General features: G+C 40.1%; 1 protein-coding gene across 1 annotated transcript; it reads left to right on the top strand.

Moving 5' to 3' along the window:
• Window positions 1–1,651: 1,651 nt before the first annotated feature.
• valopa (vertebrate ancient long opsin a) lies at window positions 1,652–16,064 on the top strand. The gene is made up of 5 exons (XM_006799060.2): window positions 1,652–2,015; window positions 4,167–4,377; window positions 8,246–8,363; window positions 9,014–9,247; window positions 15,734–16,064. The coding sequence occupies exons 1-5, from the start codon at window positions 1,652–1,654 to the stop codon at window positions 15,977–15,979; spliced, it is 1,173 nt and encodes a 390-aa protein (XP_006799123.1). The 3' UTR covers window positions 15,980–16,064.
• The last annotated feature ends 5,358 nt before the right edge of the window (window positions 16,065–21,422 follow it).

The following is a 21,422-nucleotide window of genomic DNA, read 5'->3' as shown; positions in this document are numbered from 1 at the left end:
TGTAAAAATGCTCTTGAAGAGACACTTTCCACTAATTAACAGTGAAGCTGTTTCAAACAAATCATTTAGAATACACAACCTTCACTAAACCTCTAGTTCTTTAAAAGAGCTTTAAAAATCCTCTGAGACAAGTTTGTACTTTAGCCTCTCGTCTGATGAGAGATTCAATGATGTGCAATTTTCATACATTTCATAAATGTATGAAAACAACTCTGACCTGCTGGAGCAGGGACACCGGTTCTCTCCAGTGGCACTAACAGTTGAACGGTCCATTCAATGAACGCTCACTTAGCTTGAGATTTCAAATGTGTATGTCAGTGCTTGTTCCTGTGGCTGGATATATAAAAATATTAATGTGGTGGCACTTTACATTCAAAGGTAAAGACCTGATCACCTTCACCCGGTGGTCTTAATGTTATTGCTGACTGGCATACAGTCAATCAGCCTTCTGATTTCTTTAAAAATCTGTGGTTTATCGGCATAAGTACAACCTTCCTTGTTCATGTTTCTTAGGTTGTAAATAAATGATGACTGAACTTGCTTTCAGACTGTTCTCTGCACAAACATTTTCTCTCAGATTATAAAGGGTGCTTTGGAGCATAACAGGCTGTATTGTAAAATGTTCGCCTTTATAAGATTAATGGATGACTGGGTTGGTAATTATCCAGGTGTGTTCCAGTTTGACACCATCATGTTGTGTGACTTGAACTTTTAATTGCATATTTACTTATAACAGAGAGCTTTGATGTGATCAATTTGCAGCACACACGAATTTTTAAATTTGTGTGCCATAAATGATGGATTCCTGTAGATGTGAGTAGAGACTAATTATCCAGATTAATTTAACAAGTATCGCTCAAGGACTTTAATATGCATGTGAGTTTTAGAGAGTTTAAAGGTGAACATTTATAGTTAATTTAGACGAATACATCAGGTCCATTGTGACCAATCACTCCGCTGCAGTGCCTAATTATGCATCACTAATAAATTGCGCACTGAAAAGGCGAAAATCACCAGATCTCTACGTGTCCTTTTGAAATGCACCTAAAAATAGCCACACACTAGATGTAGCCTATTAATCATGCAGGGTAGTAATTACTGGCTCCTGTGTAAAAGTGTTGGATGGCAGCTATGTGCTGCCGGGTTCATCCGGAGTACGCGCCAAGCCTGGAGACTGGACTGTGATCAGTGTCCGGAGCTTGAACTGAAGCGCGCACGGAGAGGGCGTCCTGGAGGGCAGCAGCGATGCCGGAGCCGCCTATATAAGAGCCGCCAAGATGCCCCCGATCATTCGGCCACTCGCGCTTTTTCAAGACATCTCCCCTGACCGCAGCGCACAGCTCGCGCTCTGCTCCGCTCTCACATGCAGACTGACACTTTCCAGCAGCGGCGCACAATCACGCCCAAGCGCGTTTAGCGGATTTCTCCGTCCTGCGCTTCGCCATGCGCGGCGGCCAGCGCGGATTTCAACATCTGAACTTTTGGAAAGAGGAGTCCCGGAGCGCACAGCGTGCTCAGCGCAAGCGGTGCGTTTCCAAGTGACTGCAGAGCGCGCCTGTCTGGCACAGACTCCACGTTAAGTTGTGAGTATGAGAAGAGGAGACCGAGGTTAGGGTTAGCGAGCAGCCAGCGGACTCTCCGGACACGGACAATGGAAACCTTCAGCGTGTCAGTGAACGGCGTGTCCTACACCGTGGCACCTGAACTCTCCACCACCGATGATCCCTTTAACGGACCCATCAAGAACATCGCGCCCTGGAACTTCACCATCCTGGCCGTTCTCATGTTTGTGGTCAGCTCGCTGTCTTTAACCGAAAATTTCCTGGTCATGTTTGTCACTTTCAAGTTCAAACAACTGAGGCAGCCCCTGAATTACATTATAGTTAATCTGGCCATCGCCGACTTTCTAGTCTCCCTCACCGGCGGATTAATAAGTTTCCTGACTAACGCCAGGGGTTATTTCTTCCTCGGGAAGTGGGCTTGCGTCCTGGAGGGCTTTGCAGTTACTTTTTTCGGTAGGTTAACACTTTCCCCCTCCTGTTACTGTAATGGTAGAGATGAATGAAGCTCCAGCTTCCATAGCTGTAGCTGTCAGAGTGGCTCTTTTTACTGCAAAAAAGAGCTACTGTGCGAGTAAAACAACTCCACGTGGTGTTATTCGACTTTATCACTAAACGCTTGTTAATAAATTAGGGAGTCTGGGAGCCAGGTCAAATAAAGAATCAATCCCTCTAACTGACAAAACATTCAAGCCTCAGGAATTTTGCTTGCTTTCCTTGGACAAGATTCAAACGATTAAAGCACCACTTTCTTACAATGACAGGAGAAATGTTGAAATAATAAATGCATTCTGGCATCCATCAACCTGTAGACTGATTTTAAATGTGTGTAAAAGAACACATTTGTTTAAACAGCTCAGGACTAATATTTAAAAATCCATTCTATCTGACACACAGCCTTTAAACCTCAGTTGTAACCAAGACACTAAAAGCACACGGATCGGGATGATAGACATTTCTGGCCAAAGTAAAACTATAACTCCAAAATTAATGTCAGTCTCACTGTTAACTTGAAGTTTGATTCTTTTGAGGGCTGTTTTATAAACAGTGCATTATGTTTAAACTGAACCTGGATAGTATTTGCTTCCTGCTGCTGTGTGAGTCCAGAGTGTAAAGCAGTATTTAAAGCGTTCCTGGTACAGAAGCCTTCTCACACACTTTTGTACATGACTTGCTTTAAGTAGGTTACCAGCGCTGTGACCACCAATAACCAAGTAGGTGGGCTGGAATGGCATACAGAGGTTCCCATGCTGTGTGGGATCATGGGCATCTGGTGAGACACCTGCAGTACATAAAGTCTGAATACGTAATCATTTTATGCAAAGCCTTATTGGATTTGTGACATGGTTTCAGAGAGGAATGGCACATGAAGTAAAAGGATGATTTTGTCTAAGTCAGTAAAACTGACAGACTGTCAACAGGAAATATTAATTTATAATGAATTTATATTTTCATGCAACTTAATGAGAATATTATCAAATTACTGTCACGTGTGGTGCTTTAATGAGCCAGCTTATTGCAGTACTGTATATGCTCTTTACCAGAACGGCATTATGCAGTGCATTAGTTGATGGCATCTGTACCCAGAGCTTACACAGAGACAGTGATGTCAAATAACTCCAGAAATCAATGTATTGATCTCTATTTGCTCCATGATTATAACGTGTTGTGTGGGCTATTTGTGGGGACAAATTGCTGTAATGCGCTGCATTGCAACCCTGCAGCGTACAGTTATTACTGAACGAGTGAAAACAAATGACTTGTGTGGCCATGTGCTGGAAGGCTGAACAGATTTTGATCCTAAGCTGCAAAGTCTAGATAATAACTGAAGAAGCTGTGCTGATACATAATCAATAACCCGCTGAAGTGGAGCGCACATCTTCCATAGGCTCATGGTGAAAAGCCACTCGAATGTTTTTGCTTTAACAGCACTTTTAAGTGATTAACTCCAGTGTCATTGCTATTATTCGTGTGTGCGTGTAAAAGGGTGTGGGTAAATATGAAAGTCATTACATTAGGTGAGCTTCTCCCCTCGAACAGGGTGGATGCTCCAATTAATATTCCACTCAGGGGGAGAATGTTTTCTGTTTGTGTCTATTTTTAGGTCTTTGTACTTCACCTGTGCTGTACAGATAAATACATTAAATCTTAATGGGTAAAAACTGCATTCTTCTAGAAAAACCCTCCTTTGATGTTCAGTTATCAGAACTTTAAAAGCTATAAAACCACCATCGGGAGTAATGGTATGAATTGTATTTGGGAACCTATATGCCAGAGGCTTCTGTTTAAATGTGTGATAATTGAACACCTTCGTTTATGCCCGTCTTTAGTTCTCCCCAGTGACTCTAGCAGAAACACACGTGAAGAATCTCACTGTGGAGAGATAAGCAATTAGCTCTTCTATGAGAGAGACTTATTACCACAATTAAATACTGCCTTTTTAAAACAAAGCTCATTAGGGGATAACCTAATGTACCCATCTCAGATCATTAAACTATTTCAGCACCAGGGCAGCTGCTTTTACCCAGACATCTGGGATGTTGCTGTGTATCACTGGTAAATGTCCCACTTGGCTCAACCACATTGACCTCCTGCTGTTTCCCTAAGGGATCGTGGCCCTCTGGTCCCTGGCTGTCCTGTCCTTTGAAAGGTTCTTTGTGATCTGCCGGCCCCTGGGTAACATCCGACTGCAAGCGAAGCACGCGATCCTGGGTCTTGTGTTTGTTTGGTCCTTCTCCTTCATCTGGACCTTCCCTCCAGTGCTGGGATGGAACAGATACACTGTAAGCAAGATTGGGACCACCTGTGAGCCCGACTGGTGAGAAATGAGCACTTCTCACACACAAATCACATTTAGAAAAAAAAGCCAAACTTATTTCCTCAATACCCAAAAAGTATTTCAATGCTAGAGGTTTTTGCTATGGGGCAAATAACCCTGTTGTATACTTAAGAAAGCAGGGTTTGATTGACCTTAACAGAAAATCATGATTTCAGTTGAACTTTAATTCTTAAGGACGTTTTTCCCTTCTTACAGCATGCACCAATTCAAAATCAATGGCTGCATTTGGTTAAATATAAACAACTGCTGGTTTGTGAATCATTTTTTTGACCACTTGGTGGCGTCACAAGAAACTCTCAAACCATAGCATGCAATCCAAAATAGGGATGTCGCTGGTTGGAGCATGAAACCTCCACATTAGTGTTTAGGTTGCTACGATGATATTTGTTTTTCTTTTAATCCAAAATTGACCATTTTTTTAATGAGATGGTAGAGTGCTAAGCTAATTGTTAGTGCTAACAAGTTTACTTGGTTAGCAAGTATTATGCCTTAGCTTTATGAATGCAAAAAAAACCAAATAAACCAAGAAACAAACTATAGTTTTTGCTCTGTTTTGGTTCTGAGGGAAATATCTTGAGATGTAAATGAATATGTGACTGTCTGCTGTTTGGTGTTGGGCAGATAAGGTGTAGCGTGTTTTTCCAAACTGAATGTACCACACTGAAAGTTCAGTGTGGTACTGAGGCAGTTGGTCATTTAACCCAAGCAAGTTTATAAGGGCTATAATACTCAAAGACAATGATGAAGGGTCATTCAATGTGAGTATGTCCCTAAGATTGTCTTTACTTACTTAAGTCACCTGATGAGGTGCAACATGTTGATGGCAGAATTTAAATGAATTAATGTTACTGGATTTTAGGTGTTTATGAACCTCACTGGTTCAACGTTAACCTTAAACAATGAGTTTAGTAGAAACGGAGCAGCCATTCTTCCCTCAACCCTGTCACTCAGCTCTATGTCACTCTTTCAGCCATGTTAGCTTGCTGTGTGCTAATTTTTGCTATAAAAAAAAGAGGTCTCCTCTAACCTCGGCCCTCAGGGCGTCATCTGGGTAGTGCTATTTAGCTGCTTTGATCAAAGGCGTGCAGATATGGGCTGAGAGTTTGCCTGAAGCCCTGTTGGAGAACCACTGCTTAGAAGAATCGCCAGGAGAACAAATTGTCCACACAATGCAATTAAGACATCACCTTATGGAGATACCAACCACATATATAATCCCCTACATTTCTGGCTGCACACGGTGTGAGCTGTGTCAGAAAATATTTGGTTAACAGCAGGAGCAGGTGTGTGAGCTTCAGTTGCAACATGCACAGCCTGATAAATTTTAAAAGCCTCATTTATGTGCATCTTTTTATATGCATATATGTATATATGCAAATATTCAGTGCTGGAAGCGTTGGCTTTTGAAGGACTCGCATGTTGTCACAGAACTGTCGGCAGGTAGCTGCACCCTGCACGGAGTCTACTAACTTTATCCTACTGACTTTCTTTGAAATCCCCTCTACTGCTCAGGTGTTCTGTAGGATATTTAGTACAAAGACACATGCAGAGGTGGGAGGTTGTCAGCTCAAATCCCTGGGCTTGATCAGAAGATCTGCATATATGGCACATATTATTCACCCTCTACCATACGCTCATTAAACTATCATGTATACTTTCTTGGAGGTTGGCCTATTGCTCTGTTTTCTTGTCAACTAGAGACACTAGCATATTGTAAATATGTGAGTACAGCATTGTGCAATGTCATCTACATGTCAAATCATTCAAAACTCTGTCACCTTGCAGTACAACATAACATTAAGGAGGATACATTTAAGTTTAGGTAGTTTAAGTAGGATGTGGTTGGAGGTTGAATTTTCATGAGCTTGTTTTCCTTGTTTTTACTATATTTATGCACAATATGGCTACAGCAGAAGCCCAAGTCAGCAGATGATAGCTGATGGTTTCCCAGACTGCATCTTTCTTTCACAAATCTAAATTACACAAATCTCATATATTAGTTTCAAATACTCCATATGTTCCCCTTTTATTATCAGTGACTCAGTCTTCAGCATGGATGATACCAGTGTTGGCTAAATTTATGGAAAGATGATTTTTTTTTTAGAGAATGCTGAAGTTCTTCTTCCAGGATTCTGCAGCTGTCGCTAACTCACAAGCATTTTTGGTTTCCCACTGCTGCAACTTAAGTTTGTGAATGTGAGAACTCAAGAACGAAGCAGTGTAGGAGTTTCAAATTGATTGAATGAGTTTGAATCTCAGTGACTTTGGCCTTAAGGTCAGGGATCCTGAAATTCATGTGAATGCAATAACCTGAGAATAAGGTGATGTAAGATGTTATATTTCATACCATAGATGCACGAACTATAGGCTGAAGAGTATTTTTTGCATCTGCAGCCATTATCCAGACAGAGTGGGACACAGGCGGGTCCAAAACTAAGAAAGTTATGATGGTCACAGGTCAACCTTGTAATTATGTTCATGCTCTCAGCCACATATATTCTTAGTTTAATTTGAATAATCAGAGGTTTGTGTGTCAGTGATCACTGTGTATTTTATAGGAATTCTTTCTAATAAAATATTTGTTCTTTTATTGTTTTTTAAAAACCTGTCATACAAAACATGAAACATGAAAAGTTTATTTTTCTTCTTCCATTTTCATAGTACACATTTTTTAACAAAAACCCCAAAACGAGAATATTTCATTATAGTATATAGTCCAGTTACTTCTGTCTAGCTTCATGCAAAAACTTGGGTGTTTTAAACTTATATTTTATGGTCTGAGCAATAATGTAATGTTTCTGTAACAGATTAGATTGAAATATCATTCTTTCCCAGTGTGAAGCAGCACTACTGTTTCCGACAATGTGAATGAAGAGATTTTCTCTGGCAGGCAAAAGCACACCAGCTGGGGGTGGAAAGCAAGATCCTGTTAGCTGATTTCCTTTTTGAGTTGTCAGCAACAGTGCAGGAATTCACCTAATTAAAAATGACTCTTGGAGGTGATTTCAATGCTGTCTGTTTATACGCAGAAGTGACTAGGTAATTGAATTGCAAGCTAATTTGGCCCACTGAACAGTAGATGGCACTAATGAGGAAAATGCTTCATTTGGTCCAGTTAGTAAAATATAAAAAAGTGAGTATGTTCATGTCCTGCCCCTCAGAGGGTTGAATACATGCACATTGCTACAGTTTCAGGATTCCAGTGTGTTGCTGTCACAGGTCCGAGGATTTCTGTGCAAATCTACCAATTTCCTACAACTCTACTGTCCTCTAAACACAACCTCAGTGTTTGATATTTAGCACCATGCATTCCATAAATGAATGAGGTGAGAAATGTTGCATTGCAAATCTCCAACTGAACCACACTTCAAACCCCACCCTCTGGTGTTTTGAGCCACAGAAATTTGTGTCAGCTGTGAAATGACCCTTTTGAACTGAAGCTCGAATGAGGTGCAGAAGTATTTTTTAAAATTTTGTTTTCTTTGAAAAACCTCAAAATGACGGAATTCAACTCAATTTTATTCATACAGCACCAAATCACAACAACAGTCGTCTCAAGGTGCTTTATATTGTAAGGCAGACCCTACAATCGTACATGTAGAGAAAAACCCAACAATCATATGACCCTCTATGAGCAAGCATTTTGGCAACAGTAGGAAGGAAAAACGCCCTTTTAACAGGAAGAAACCTCCAGCAGAACCAGGGAGGGGCAGCCATCTGCCAGTACCAGTTGGGGTTGCTGCAGATGGCTTTATTTAGATTTCATTCTCGCAGGGAGTCACAGGTAGACACAATGACATTAATTTAAAATAGAGTCAAACTTTTTTTTCTGTTCATCTTTGAACAGGTATTCAACCAACATCACAGATCACAGCTACATCCTTACTTTCTTCGTCACCTGTTTCATTTTGCCTCTCGGGGTGATTTTCTTCTGCTATGGGAAGCTCCTACGGAAGCTCAGGAAGGTCAGTTCTGACACAACACACACACACACACACACACACACACACACACACACACACACACACACACACACACACACACACACACACACACACACACACACACACAGGGTATCATTTTTACAGTTTTACAGAATGACAGAAAAGTTAAGAAGGAGAGCTCAGAAGGAAGGATGACAGAAACCAGACTTCAGCGCTGTACTGATGTCATCATCGTGACTCAGTAAATTACTAGTTAAGATGTTTCTTAATTTGGAGCTTTTATTACAGGGAATATCAGACACTGGATGACTGCTCACTGCAGCTGACAGTACTATTACTCATCTCTCAAATAAGCGTCAGGTTATAATGGCTGTTGTCCACCTACACGGAAATGACTGGATATTACTGATCAGCTGATGGACATGTGCAGTCATGTAAAAAAGAAAGTTTTCACACAACTCTGAGAAACTAAGCACAGTCTTACAGCTTCTGTAGGAATTTAGAGGGGAAGTAGCTGTCAGATGCCAGTGGTCAATTATTAATTTGATTAGCAGTTATTGTGTGACTGCCTCTATAAAAGTTAAAGTTCTGGCAGGTTGCTGGTCTGGAGCACCACTGCTGCAATCTTTCCAGCAAATGCATGACTGCATACATTTTTATATTGCTGTCAGGTATCACATGGTCGTCTGGCCACTGCCAGGAAACCAGAGCGCCAAGTGACCCGCATGGTGGTGGTGATGATCGTGGCATTCATGGTGGGTTGGACACCATACGCAATCTTCTCCATATTGGTCACAGCACATCCAACTATTGAACTGGATCCAAGACTGGCTTCTATCCCAGCCTTCTTCTCCAAGACAGCTGCCGTCTACAATCCAATCATCTATGTTTTCATGAACAAACAGGTAAGTAGATATTTTTAGAGCCACTGCATCACAGTTTCACTTTAGTCACACTAGTAAATGTTGCTTTACTTTAGTCTGGCCATTTCTTCCTGGAGACACATTACTGCTTGTGTCACATGAAAGCTGTTGAACTATAGAGGTGGTTTTATTCTGTTGTTTTGTAGTGTCGGCCTGTTTCTCAGTGCACGGTGAATGACTGAAGTATAAAATCCACAGTGCACAACTGTCTGCTTAAAAAAAAGCTGTGAGGCTTACCACTGTAAAAGGGCTGCTGCTGACATGTCTTCATGCCATTTACTTCATTTTTTATTTTACACTGTGCTCTCTTGCTCTGCTCTCAGTGTAAGGGACTAATACCTGGATTTTCACTGCAGCTTTTGAATAAACTAATAAAGGGAGATTTTTTTGACACATAATGTATAGACTTTACACACCCATCACCTTGGATGTGTTTTGTTCCTTTGATGGCATAAACCATTTTTTATATAAGACACTCGTTCTTTATGCAAAGCATTTAATAAATATTGGTAGTTGATGCTTGCTTCCAAATACCACCATATTTAAAGCACTATTTAAATGTCTTAATTAGTGCTTTATTTAAGCATCGTCGTTTATCAAGTCACATCTTTTCATTTACTTTAACAAAAATGTTGTAAAACAGTTGATGTGAAAGTGAAATGTAGCCACAGCTCAGTCACTGTATAAGAAGGTTTTGTCTGATTTTAGTTTCATCTAACCAAAGAAATTTCTTCAGTCTTTTCTGAGTCATTTAGATGTCGGCAAAGTTAAGACAGGCCTGTACGTGTGCTTTTTAGGGATGATCCACCACCTTTCTCATTGTCCATGGAACTACAGGGCATTTTATATTTCTTCCATTTCTGAATAGAAAGAAAGGAAGAAGAGATTTAAACAATTATTTATAATAATTAACAGAATGTATATCGCTTTCCTGCTTTCCCAGTGTACAAAGTGCAATGCAGCGTCATGTCTCCTTTCACAGGTTCCTCATTTGCATATTGTGTAACTGACCATTTTTATTATTTTCTGTTAGGATTATTTACATTACTACATAACATTTGTCATATACGTGATTGTCAAAGGGCCTAGATCAGATTACTGCCTGTAGTCTGTTGCATGTCGTCCATCTCCATCAGATTGCCCCACTTTGCTGTTTAAGTAGGTCAGCCAGACCCACTGAATGTAAATAACACCTAGCCGGCAGGTCTAAACAGCCCAGCTGCTAATGCTCATAACACTCAAGTGACCTCTACTGCTTGATATTTTCCCTCTCTGTGTCTCTGTGGGTTACATAACAAGGTGAGGTAAAGTAGAGGCTGGAGGTGACTACTGCAATATATCCCTGTAGTTCTAGAGGAAGACCACCTCCAGTTACATTAAACCTCAAAAAGCTAAAAGGTGAAAAAACACTTTCTACATTCATAGAACACCATAGTTTTTATGACTGTGTTGTGTGGCAGGCAGGAGGAGGACTCTCAAACAGAAAGGTAAACTCAAAGCAGAAGCTTTACTTGCTGAGAAAATGACAAATACAGCAAACTAAACTGGAAACTAGAAACTCAGACTAGAAAACAAGAAAACAAACCAGGAACAGGACCCAACAACAGACAGAGACAAACACAGGGCTTAAATATACAAGCAGGACAACACAAGGATGGGGAATATCCAGCTGGGACAAATGAGAAGGGGAAGCAAAACTAGATACACTGCACGCAGGACAGGGACTATCAAAATAAAACAGGAAGCATGACGTTCATAAAGACGCAGACTAGACACTGAGATGTGGAAATGGACTCGGGAACAGAGGAAACATGAAGCACAGAGACAAGGGAGGCACAGAAATAGAACAGAAAAACCAGAAACCAGGAACTATAAGTGCAATACAAACAAAAAACAGTAATTCAAAGAATACAAGTTAACCAAAAAACACTGGGGCACTAGGACCCAATGCCGTGACAATAGTATAACTGGAATTTATTTCAATTCATGCTTTAAACAGCCTTTGCTCTCTCAATGTTAGTTTAATTATTGGGGATCTAAAAAGCAAAACCCCCCCCCCCCCCCCCCCCCCCCACCCTCTTAATCTTGATGGTTCTGGAAAGTACTAGAATGTACATTTTGTCCACAGGATCTTGATCTCTATTCAGGAAATCAAATTCTTTCATCCCACTCCTTCTGCCATTGACTCAGTTTAGTAAAACTCAAATCAAGAAAGCAGCTAAAGTACAAGGCAGTACCTTAGCCAGGCATACCGGAGAACTGATAGCTTGCATTTTGAAAGATAAAGTGCATAATTGGAAAGGTGGTCTTTAAGGTAACAGATGACCAGAAGCATGTGATGCAGCATATTTACTTTTCTTGTGTAATAATAAGTCCACAGGCACAACCATCAACTTGGCGAACCAGAAGAGCTGCAAGACCAGAAAAGATTCTTAGACCATAAAAATATAAGAAAAAAAATGAGTCCAACAGCCAGCAATAAGAAAAAAGAAGGTTTTGTTGAAGTTGCACAGCTTAGTTTAGTTAAAGATTGAATTAATTAACATGCCCATGACCTCAGTTTGTCACCAGAACAAACTGGTGTAGTCAGAGTTTCAGCTTTCCAAACCTTAGGGTGTTCTTAAACTTTAAAGAAGGTGGAAGTATCTGCTATAAAGAACTAATGTGTTTCAGGCCAGTCGTTTTGCCATTAAAGTGATCTTTTATGACCTGTTTCTCTATGTGGGAGTGCTTTAAAGTTACTGTTTTATTGGAGGAAAGCTTTATACAACCATTATATATAAAAAAAGCTACAACATATTTTAGGTCACAGGAGGAATCGCTATTGAATGCAGCACTACCATAACGGCAGCCTTGTGCTTTTTCATGACATCGGAGGATAGCAGAGGTGTTGCTCTCACACTCTGAACAGCACTGCTGCTTTGAGGGGAGCAGTTAGGAGGCTTGCATCATTAAATTAGATAGGTCACCAAGGGTGAATGATTTTTTCTCCTCAAGGCTACACAGTGTGGGAAGCGGAAAAAGGTCAATTAGGGATTTTTAGTGTTGATGGAATGTGAAATCAATGATTGAAATCAATGACTGCTAAAAATGGCTGTATTCTTAAAGATAACACTGGTGTCAGTTCCACTGCTGTTGTGTCTTTCTGAGCAGGTGTACTCCTCCCAGCCACCGTCAGAATCAGCTGAATCAGCGTAACAGAACAAGCAGTAGTAACCTAGCTGTAAATGGGTTTTTAATAGACCCTGTGCACGAGAAAATGCTAACTTCCTGGTTTGAGACCGCATGTAGGGTTGTACATTTCTGGTAACTTTACTTTGCGGTCAATCGCTACTGCGAAGATATCCTCCAAAATCATGTCCAAAACTCGAAAACAGAAAGATCGCGTTAAGTTACAAAGAGCAGAAGGTGGGAACACTCACCACTGTTGTGTCATAAAAAATCTAATGATCAACTTTGACGTTTAAAGAGTTTAGATCAATTAGTTGTTTACAAAACTCAACACAAGCAGAACTGCATTACTGCAGCAGAAGACACATCGTCCACAATCAGAAGCACATCTCTGTATAGTGACTGGTCTTATGATTTAAACAGGCAAATGTTCAGCATTCAAACTACAGATGAAGAATAGTCAAACCAGATGTTTCCCCCGTTATGTTGAGATCAGCCTGTCAAGTACACACCTACACAGCATGTTAACAAACCGTGAAAAAAGCCACACAAAAAATGAATGATTGCTGGTAAGGGTTTCTATACATTAGTATTTACGAAGGGCATGTTGTGACTTACCTTCAAAATTACAGTGGTCCCTCGCTAACCCCAAATTACTGTCATGATTTGCATACCACAGGATCTCCATGTTCTGTGAGACATCTCCCACATTATAAAAGTCCTGAGGAGATACTTGTCCTGCACCTTATGGGCATAAGGTGCAAAAACCTTACATTTTGCAATTAAGATCTAGTTGACCGTGCATACATCTACAGTTTTCCATTTTTTCTCTGTTACATAACTGTACACATCATGACTGGTTAAATGTCTCCAGGTGAGACAGGAAGAACTCCATCTCTTCTCTCTTCATGGATTTTCCATCTGGCATTTCTTTCTGCAGAACTGCATCTGAGTAACGGTGGCACATTGACAGCTGTCAGCACATCACTAATGAGGAAACTTTACCTCACCTGCCTCGTCGAGCGCTGACAAGATACCAGCCTGTGTTTGTGTTCGTGAGAAATGGAGCCCTCAGACACAAATGCAGTCTCTTTAGAGGGGCTCACATAAGTAAACCACTTTAATATTGTGGACACCTTGTAGTTTTAACAGGTCTCAGAATGTAACACATCAGAGCTGATCTTCTTCATGGTCACCTCTGTACAGTCAAACTTCATCATATACAGTTATAGTCACTCTGGTTCCCTGCTTTGGTCATAGGAACAAGCAGTTTGCTCTTAGCATCAGAGTCAGATACTTTTCAGCTCTCTTTTTCTTTGCTTGTTTTCTCTTTTTTCTTTCTCAACAGGTGATCCAGGTGATTGATATATGTAATTTTTGTCTGTTTGTTTTGTTGGTTTTTGGTTTTTGCCCTTTATCACTGTCCCTCTTCCCCGCTCAATAAAAACAAAGGTGAATCAAATAGACCAATACGGCAAGGCTGGGACGGTCCATTTGGTAAAGTAAATCCGTTGGGCATCTTTCTTTGCCTTTAGACAATAATTCTGATGGCAAAAGAACCAAATGGGACAGGCAAAGAAAAAAAAAAGAATCAGATACTTTTTTTAATAATAATTAAATTAATTAATAATTATGGTAAATGGACTGATTCTTATATAGCGCTTTTCTACTCTCCCGGAGTATAAAAGCGCTCTATACAACATGCCTCATTCACCCATTCACACCCACTCAAACCAACACTTCTAAACTCAAGTGCAAACTAAACTACATTCACACACATTCATACTCCGATGAACGCATCGGAGGGCAACTTGGGGTTAGTATCTTGCCCAAGGATATTTGGCATGCAGACTGGGGAAGCCAAGGATCGAACCACCAACCTTCCGATTAGTAGCCACAGGTGGTAGAGCAGATCACTTTAGAGCAACTGTCAATCAGAATAGTAACAGACTGAACTAAATTAAACAATTTATTACAAAGTTTACAAATGATAAGAAATAGCTTCAACACATATAATTACCTTAATTATAAATATCCAGAATTTAACGGAGATGAAATATATGTGATTGACATTTTACTCTAACCTGTAAATATTTGTTATTTCTTATTTTCAGTGTAGAGCATGTGGAAAAAGGTGTAACTATTGCACAGTGCATTAGATGGATGAGTTGTACAGGCAGAAATGACTTCCTGTGTCATTCAGTGGTGCATTTGGGTAATCTCTGTCTCTCACTGAGCGTGCTCCTGTGATTGGGCAGCACGTCATGGAGTGAGTGGGAGGTATTGTCCAGCATTGTCCGTATGTTGGACAACATCTGCCTCTCCGACATCACCTTAGGGGAGTCCAGCTGCGTCCCTACAACATTACTGGCTTCGCAGATCAGTTTATTGAGTGCTTTAGTCCTACCAAAGGAAATAAATATAAATGATCTTAGTTGCAGAGATGCATTGACTTGTGATTTTGATTACTGTTTAGATCATTTGTAAGGAACAGGAGAAAAAAAGAGTCTGCAAAGGCAGTGTGCAATATTGTATGTGTGTGCATATAGCCTCAACTAATTTCCAACACCAGTCTAGTTGGTCATAAACATGTATAGCTGATAAATGAATGTTAAAAAAACAACTCTCCCCAGCAAGTTGAGTAATCTGCACTTTGCTCTGGATTATTATCCTGGATCTGTATATGTAAATACTGCATTAGTTACTGCTGTTCATTGTCTCTGTCAGTGTGGTCCTGTTATTGCTCGTGGCCATTACTTCCAAATGCATGTCTGTCTTGTAACAGATCCAGTCGTGTGAGAGATACTCTGAACACATTGTGTAACAAACACTTTAGTAAAATGTTATTTGTATCAAATACTGGTATCAATCACACTGGTTACTGCTACAACTACACATGTTTCTTTTCCAGCTATTTATTAATGAGTGACTTTGTATATATATATATATGTATATATTGTACTATTCTTAGTTAGCGTATTGTCTGTCTTGTTAATGTTGGCTTATAATGGAGCACTGTAACAAAAAAATAATTTCCCCCAGGGATCAATAAAGTATTCTGATTCTGATTCTGATACACCAGCAATTAACTGTGACATTTGTTCATTCAGCAGCAAATTCAGAATCAGATAAGTCAAATAACAGAGGTGGTTACAGTAAGTGTGGCTGAAAGTAAACATTAGCGTTTGGCTAACAGTAGCTAATAAGTTATTTAAACATGGCATTTCATCATTACATGATATTTCAATGTGAACATGGCAGAAGAGGTTCTAATCTGTTATCTTGCTCTGTGTTCAGTTCAGGAAGTGTCTTATCCAGCACTTCACCGGCGTGGGGACGATCCCTGATAGCAACCTGAATCAGACCTCTGATCGACCTGGAATCACTGCCGAAAGTCACACGGGAGAGATGTCAGCTATTGCTGCCCACATCCCCGTGGGCAGCACCACGTCACCCAGATCGGACTTCAGATCTGATTCTCCAACCGACTGCGGCTCATTTGCTCAGCTTCCCATTCCAGAGAACAAAGTCTGCCCAATGTAACAATAGGCTTTACCCCGATAGGTGTTCTCTTTCCCTGAGCGTGAATAGACACCCTTCTGTAGACACCCCACCCTCACCCTGTGTTTCAAGGACAATTAAGGGTTAGCAAAAAGTAAGAAATTTTATGGTCCAAAGTATTCTGGTAGATGTTCAGTTTATTATTGAAAAAAAAAGACTTGGGGGAAAGAACTGTAGAGACTGAACTGCTCAGAGCTTTACCCTGTAGATATCCTGTAAATATTTGCTCGCCAGTGCTCCTCTGTCCTGTTATTCAAGAATGTCTTGGATGTTCTCTTGACCATCACGGCACAATGGAGGGCACTTGATTCAACGCGATTCATTCATATCCCAATGAAAAAAAAGGGACTGCGAAACCCACAGACCTTGACATCCGTTAGTTGAGGGCTAGCCAGTGTGTTTCAAATATCACAATGCACCCAGCCTTTCATCTTGCCCTCGCCTTCTCCTTTGAAGCCCCATGATGGTGCCTGCAGAGAAAGCGTGTTTTTCTATGCTGTTTCAGTATTTGCTTTGGCAGCAATTTTCATTCATCTCTGTCCGTCAAAAGGACGGAGGAGTCTGCTGAATTTGAATATTTTTTTTTTTGTATCCCGCGTAAACTGGTTTGGGTCAAAGCTTTTATCTTTTTTGAAGATGGTCAAGAGGGCTTAGAGATGCCAGTCTCCCGTTCCCTCTGTTGCAGATATAGGAGGACAGCATATTAATAAGGTGCCAGCAGTGGATCACCACATACATGCACACACTACAGTCCAATGCTTTGATGTAAGCTCTCTATAGGAACTGTGAAGAAATGCATCAATAATTATCACTAGCACACAAGTGGGTTTGCTAGTTAGCCATGTATAAAAGCAATGAGTATTCCATCACAATCACACTTCAGCAGCAATATTGAAGCTAAATACCGTCACTTCAGCACTTCAGCAGTAGCTACAAGTAGATGTAGCAATCAGTGTTACAATATGTCTTCTACTTTGTGGTGCATGTTCATTCATTATTACTGGGTATCTGTCAAAAACACCGTCGTATGCTAAGCAGTGATTCACCAGGTACGGTGTTTGTTTACAAAGTGTGTTTCAGTCATGTCTGGCCGGGAGTAAAATCCAGCATTTTTAAGCACCAGTGCATCTGTGTCAAGTTAACTGTGACACCAACAACAGACTATTTTAAAGAGAACTGTCAAATTAGCTTCTGTCCTGTCCTGGAGAAGTTTGTTACAGATTGAATCGCTTCAATGACTGTTCCTGCTTTGTTGTCGGGTCCAGAAACTTTAGATACGTGTCTTTGGAACCTAAACCTGCATTAATCAGTATGTTTTGTGTCAACAGTGAATAAACTATGTGTGTTGTGAAAGGGTTACTGTTCGAAAAAACACTGAAGACCTGAGTTCTTTTTAGCTCGTTTAGCTTGTAGGTTCATTTTGAAAGCAGCAAACTCTCACTGTGGTTCAATTTTAGAAACGGGTTGCAAATTTCAGAAAAGGTCATTTAACCACCTCTATGCTACCTGGGCAGGAATGTGCAAGACTTCTTTATGAAAATTACTAAAGGAGTCTTATACTTCTGCACCTGTGGCATTTTTTATTCATTCCATATTTAGTGATGAGTCGAAAAAATCCTGTAATGTATACAAATTATGTACAGACAATGTGCGTTAAACATGATGTGAAAGAAACGCAAACAGAACATAACACAGGGGGAAGTTTTGTTCAGATTAGTCCACCCATTAAGAAGAAGACGGGGTACATTCATGCATGCGCTACGATCATTATAGTAAAGATTATCTCCGAGAAAAACAACTGGCAATTTTTGTGGATAGTTTTTGTCAGAACTTTTCACTAACATCACGCTCATGGATCAGGAATTTTCACGCAAATTTCCTTTGCCTTACATTTCTAATGCTTTAGCTAGTTTAGACCATTTGAGTCAAGTGGAGATGTACACGTGTGTATTTAAAAGCCTACTTTTAAACTTGTAATCTGACAAAAAGGAATCTACCAAATACCTCCACAAGTCATCGCTAAGTCACAAGTACTGTCACCAATTTTGGGGCCAGTCAAATATTAAACAGCAACAAGGACCTCATCAAGAAACCTACAGAAGTGTAGTTACAGTAAAAACTAGTTCTGTATCAGCACAAAGGGAAAGCCCACTAAAGAAGCAATGACCTCTTCTCTAAAACTTGAAAGCCTTAAAGCAGTTTACAACAGCACGTGGGGCTAAAAGAATATTATTCTTTGGAGGTAATTGGAGCTGAGCCCCCCTGAAAATTTGAATCTAGAATCGCCCCTGGATCGTCCGTTAATGACAATGCAGCATCAACCGCTCAGCAGCTCCGCTACCATTGATGGTAGTCAAAAATCCCAACTTTGTGTTTAAGTGTCAACACTCACTGTTACCAGTCGGCACCCTTAAGCATTCTTTTAACGTTTCTCTAAGTCGTGCCACTACTGACACACATACACAAGCTTCAGCAGCAGTGGATACAGCAGATGTGTATCGTGGCTTCACCTTGAAGATCCGACAGGATATAAATCAAACAAACCTGCCAGTGTTACATTTTGGTGAAAAGGATTACAGACTGCACTGAATGCTGATGAGGGGAAGGGATACTTCCGACGGTCGTAGGTGGGTTAAAGCACCTGTTTCTCACCTCTTTACAGTGAGTTGTGTAATACTTATAAGGCATGGCAAGACTTGTTCAGCTGTTTGTTTTTTGTCTCATGAGTACTATTGTATATGTCATTAGATGCACTGTGGTTGTAAAAATGTGTGTATTAAAGTATATATCTATTTTTTAAAAAGCCTTAATCTAGTGTTGATTCTTTTTTGCCCTGATAAAAATAATCCTAAAAATGTGAACTACTCTGAGGGTGTGATTAACAGCTTTGGATGAGATGCATTTCCTGTGCTTTAATTAACACCACAGACTTTGATAGAGCACAGACATCCTTCCCCACATGTGATGCATCCCCAAAAAATGCAGTTGAGAACCATCAGCTACAAAGAAATAGTAAAACATGAATTAAGCATCGTATCAGGAAATATAAACAGACAGTCCTCTGAGGTCTTTAATACTTTCAGAATACTTTATGTTTGGTTTTTGTTTTAAGGCTCTAAAAAAGATAATTATCACAGATGATGAGCTTCATGGGGTTGATGAGACAATAAGATAATACAAAACAGGAATCCAGAATTCAAGCACTTAAAGTACGTCGAGACGACTATAGTGACTCAGATGGCCGATTGCAGAGGAAGACACAGGTGGGAACGGCAAAGCTGAACACAATCAAGGCATAATTAAAAAAAAAAAAAAAATAGGAAGCAAAAAGAAGACAGATTGAGTCTACTGTTGAATAACAGCGGAAAACAAATAATGTTGAAAAAAAGAAGAATGTTGCAGAACACTGTTGATCTGGTGACCTGATCATGACAAGCAACACTAAGCAGAAAAACAACACAGATTCTCTCAAACTCATATTTATTTTCTCATTATTGTTTTTGCCATCAGAAAATCTGAAACGACATAATTACACATTAAATGCAACTTGTGTTCATGTCTGACACTCTCACAGTCCAATAAAGGAGACGTGAAAATTACTTACATACAAATTGCAGTGACCACGTGACACATAGCTGCACACTGCTGTAAGTTTACAGCTGGACAAGTTGCAGGTAAAATTTATTCCTGCAGCAGACAGTCTCCCTTAAAGTGCACGGTCAAGAGCACAGCCTAATAAAAACATCATGCTTCCAGATGATTTGTGTGTGTAACCTCGTCATATTTTTGAAATATTATAGTTTTCACTTCCCCAGCCTGATTTGCAGGGTGAGCAAAGCCAGTTAACAAAAAAGATATTCTGAGTATGTTAAAGTTGCTTCATACCGTGTCTAGGAAACGAAGGGAACACCAGAAAAATATGAACACAATATAATATCAGCAAAATCACAACAGGGACCAACACTCCACAAATACCTAACATGGAGCCATGACTTCTCACTGGTTATTCTCTCTTTTGGCTTATTTTTTGGAGGTTATGCACACTCTCTCCCTCATCACACAGATTACAACTGACAGTAAACAGTACAAACTTGCAAACTGCCTTTCAGATGGATGCAACACTCTAATAAAATCTGCTATTTAACAGTCAATAGGTTCGACTAAAATAATGAGCGAGCTTGATGTTTTCTGTGGTTGGATTAATTCTTTGTATTGGCACAGGGATGTGCACATAATTCTGAGTAAGCTCAACAAGTTACATATTATAACACATAATCCATCAAGTCCAAGCACACAAAACCAGAATGCATGGCACATTTTACAGACTAGCAGGAACTTTACGGCTTGGCTTTCAGTAACAAACGGCATCTTCTTGAGCTTCAAGGAAGAAAAAGGTCTACTGAGAATTATTATTGTTATTTGACTATCTGGGCAGAATAATTAGTACTTGTGGTGTGTTTTTAATTTACACTCCACTGAGACTTTTTGTACACTCTCCACTTTCCAGGCTGTAATGGATGGAGAGGATGGAGGATAGAGAAACACAGTGTGTACATAGTTCTTCAGTCTGAGATCTAAATAGCACAACATAAAGCTACACAAAGAGTCAAAAGGGTCTCTCGTGTTAGAAAAAAGGTTTTCTGTCTTCCTTCTCTTTCTATCTTACCTGTCTTCTAAATGGTTGCTTACAAGGTCCTGTCTGCTTTCCACGCAGAAGAAATCAATATTTGGAGCACATGCATGCTGTACAACCAGAGCAACACATCACAGACTGTATAAACTAACCTATCAGGAAGCAGCGGGAATTTGTTCAGACCCCATTATGGTGCATTATGGTGATATCATTGGGACATGTCCTTAATATTTTAAAATACTCTCAAAGACTAACACATGCCAGATCCACATGTGTAGATTAAACGGTGTGATCTGTAATTCACGAGCCAGCAGGAACCTCCACCCCCTCCATCATCTCCTCCCTCTTCTCTGTGCTCTCCTGGTCTGCAACCAGTGCAGACCCAGACGGTGGCAAACAAATGACCCCCCTACTTCATGTAATGGGGGATATTTGTGCAACATTTAATATATCACAGACACAGTGACTCAGTCCTCCAAGCTGGGAACAGTTATTGTAAATTCACACAGTCCATAAATTGTTTTACAAGGTATAGACTGAATGAGAGCACAAAGAAAAATCATTGAAAAGACTTTATTATTTCAGGGTTTGAGCCCTCATGCAAATGTAAATACATAAGACTGTTGCATTTAGTTTTAAACTTTGATATACTTACATTAAGCTGCTACATACTGCAAAAAGAACCATATACGTAACATTATTGGGTCTTAATTATTCATTCATGTGTTTACATGAAACTTGCTGCTGGAAGTGATTTTTTGATTACTGGTAAATACTGTTTATGGGACAAAC

This window comes from Neolamprologus brichardi, chromosome 13, assembly GCF_056152115.1.
Source record: "Neolamprologus brichardi isolate AB-2024 chromosome 13, ASM5615211v1, whole genome shotgun sequence".
In the NCBI taxonomy this organism is placed as follows: domain Eukaryota; kingdom Metazoa; phylum Chordata; class Actinopteri; order Cichliformes; family Cichlidae; genus Neolamprologus; species Neolamprologus brichardi.
Note: the sequence above shows the minus strand (reverse complement) of the source record. Positions and strands in the feature narration are given on the sequence as shown.

Bases quoted from the DNA above. Each gene is read 5' to 3' on its own strand.
- valopa (XM_006799060.2), top strand. From the start codon at position 1,652: ATGGAAACCTTCAGCGTGTCAGTGAACGGCGTGTCCTACACCGTGGCA. The intron at 2,016-4,166 runs GTAGGTTAACAC...TGTTTCCCTAAG, and splicing joins CTTTGCAGTTACTTTTTTCG to GGATCGTGGCCCTCTGGTCC. The intron at 8,364-9,013 runs GTCAGTTCTGAC...TATTGCTGTCAG, and splicing joins TCCTACGGAAGCTCAGGAAG to GTATCACATGGTCGTCTGGC.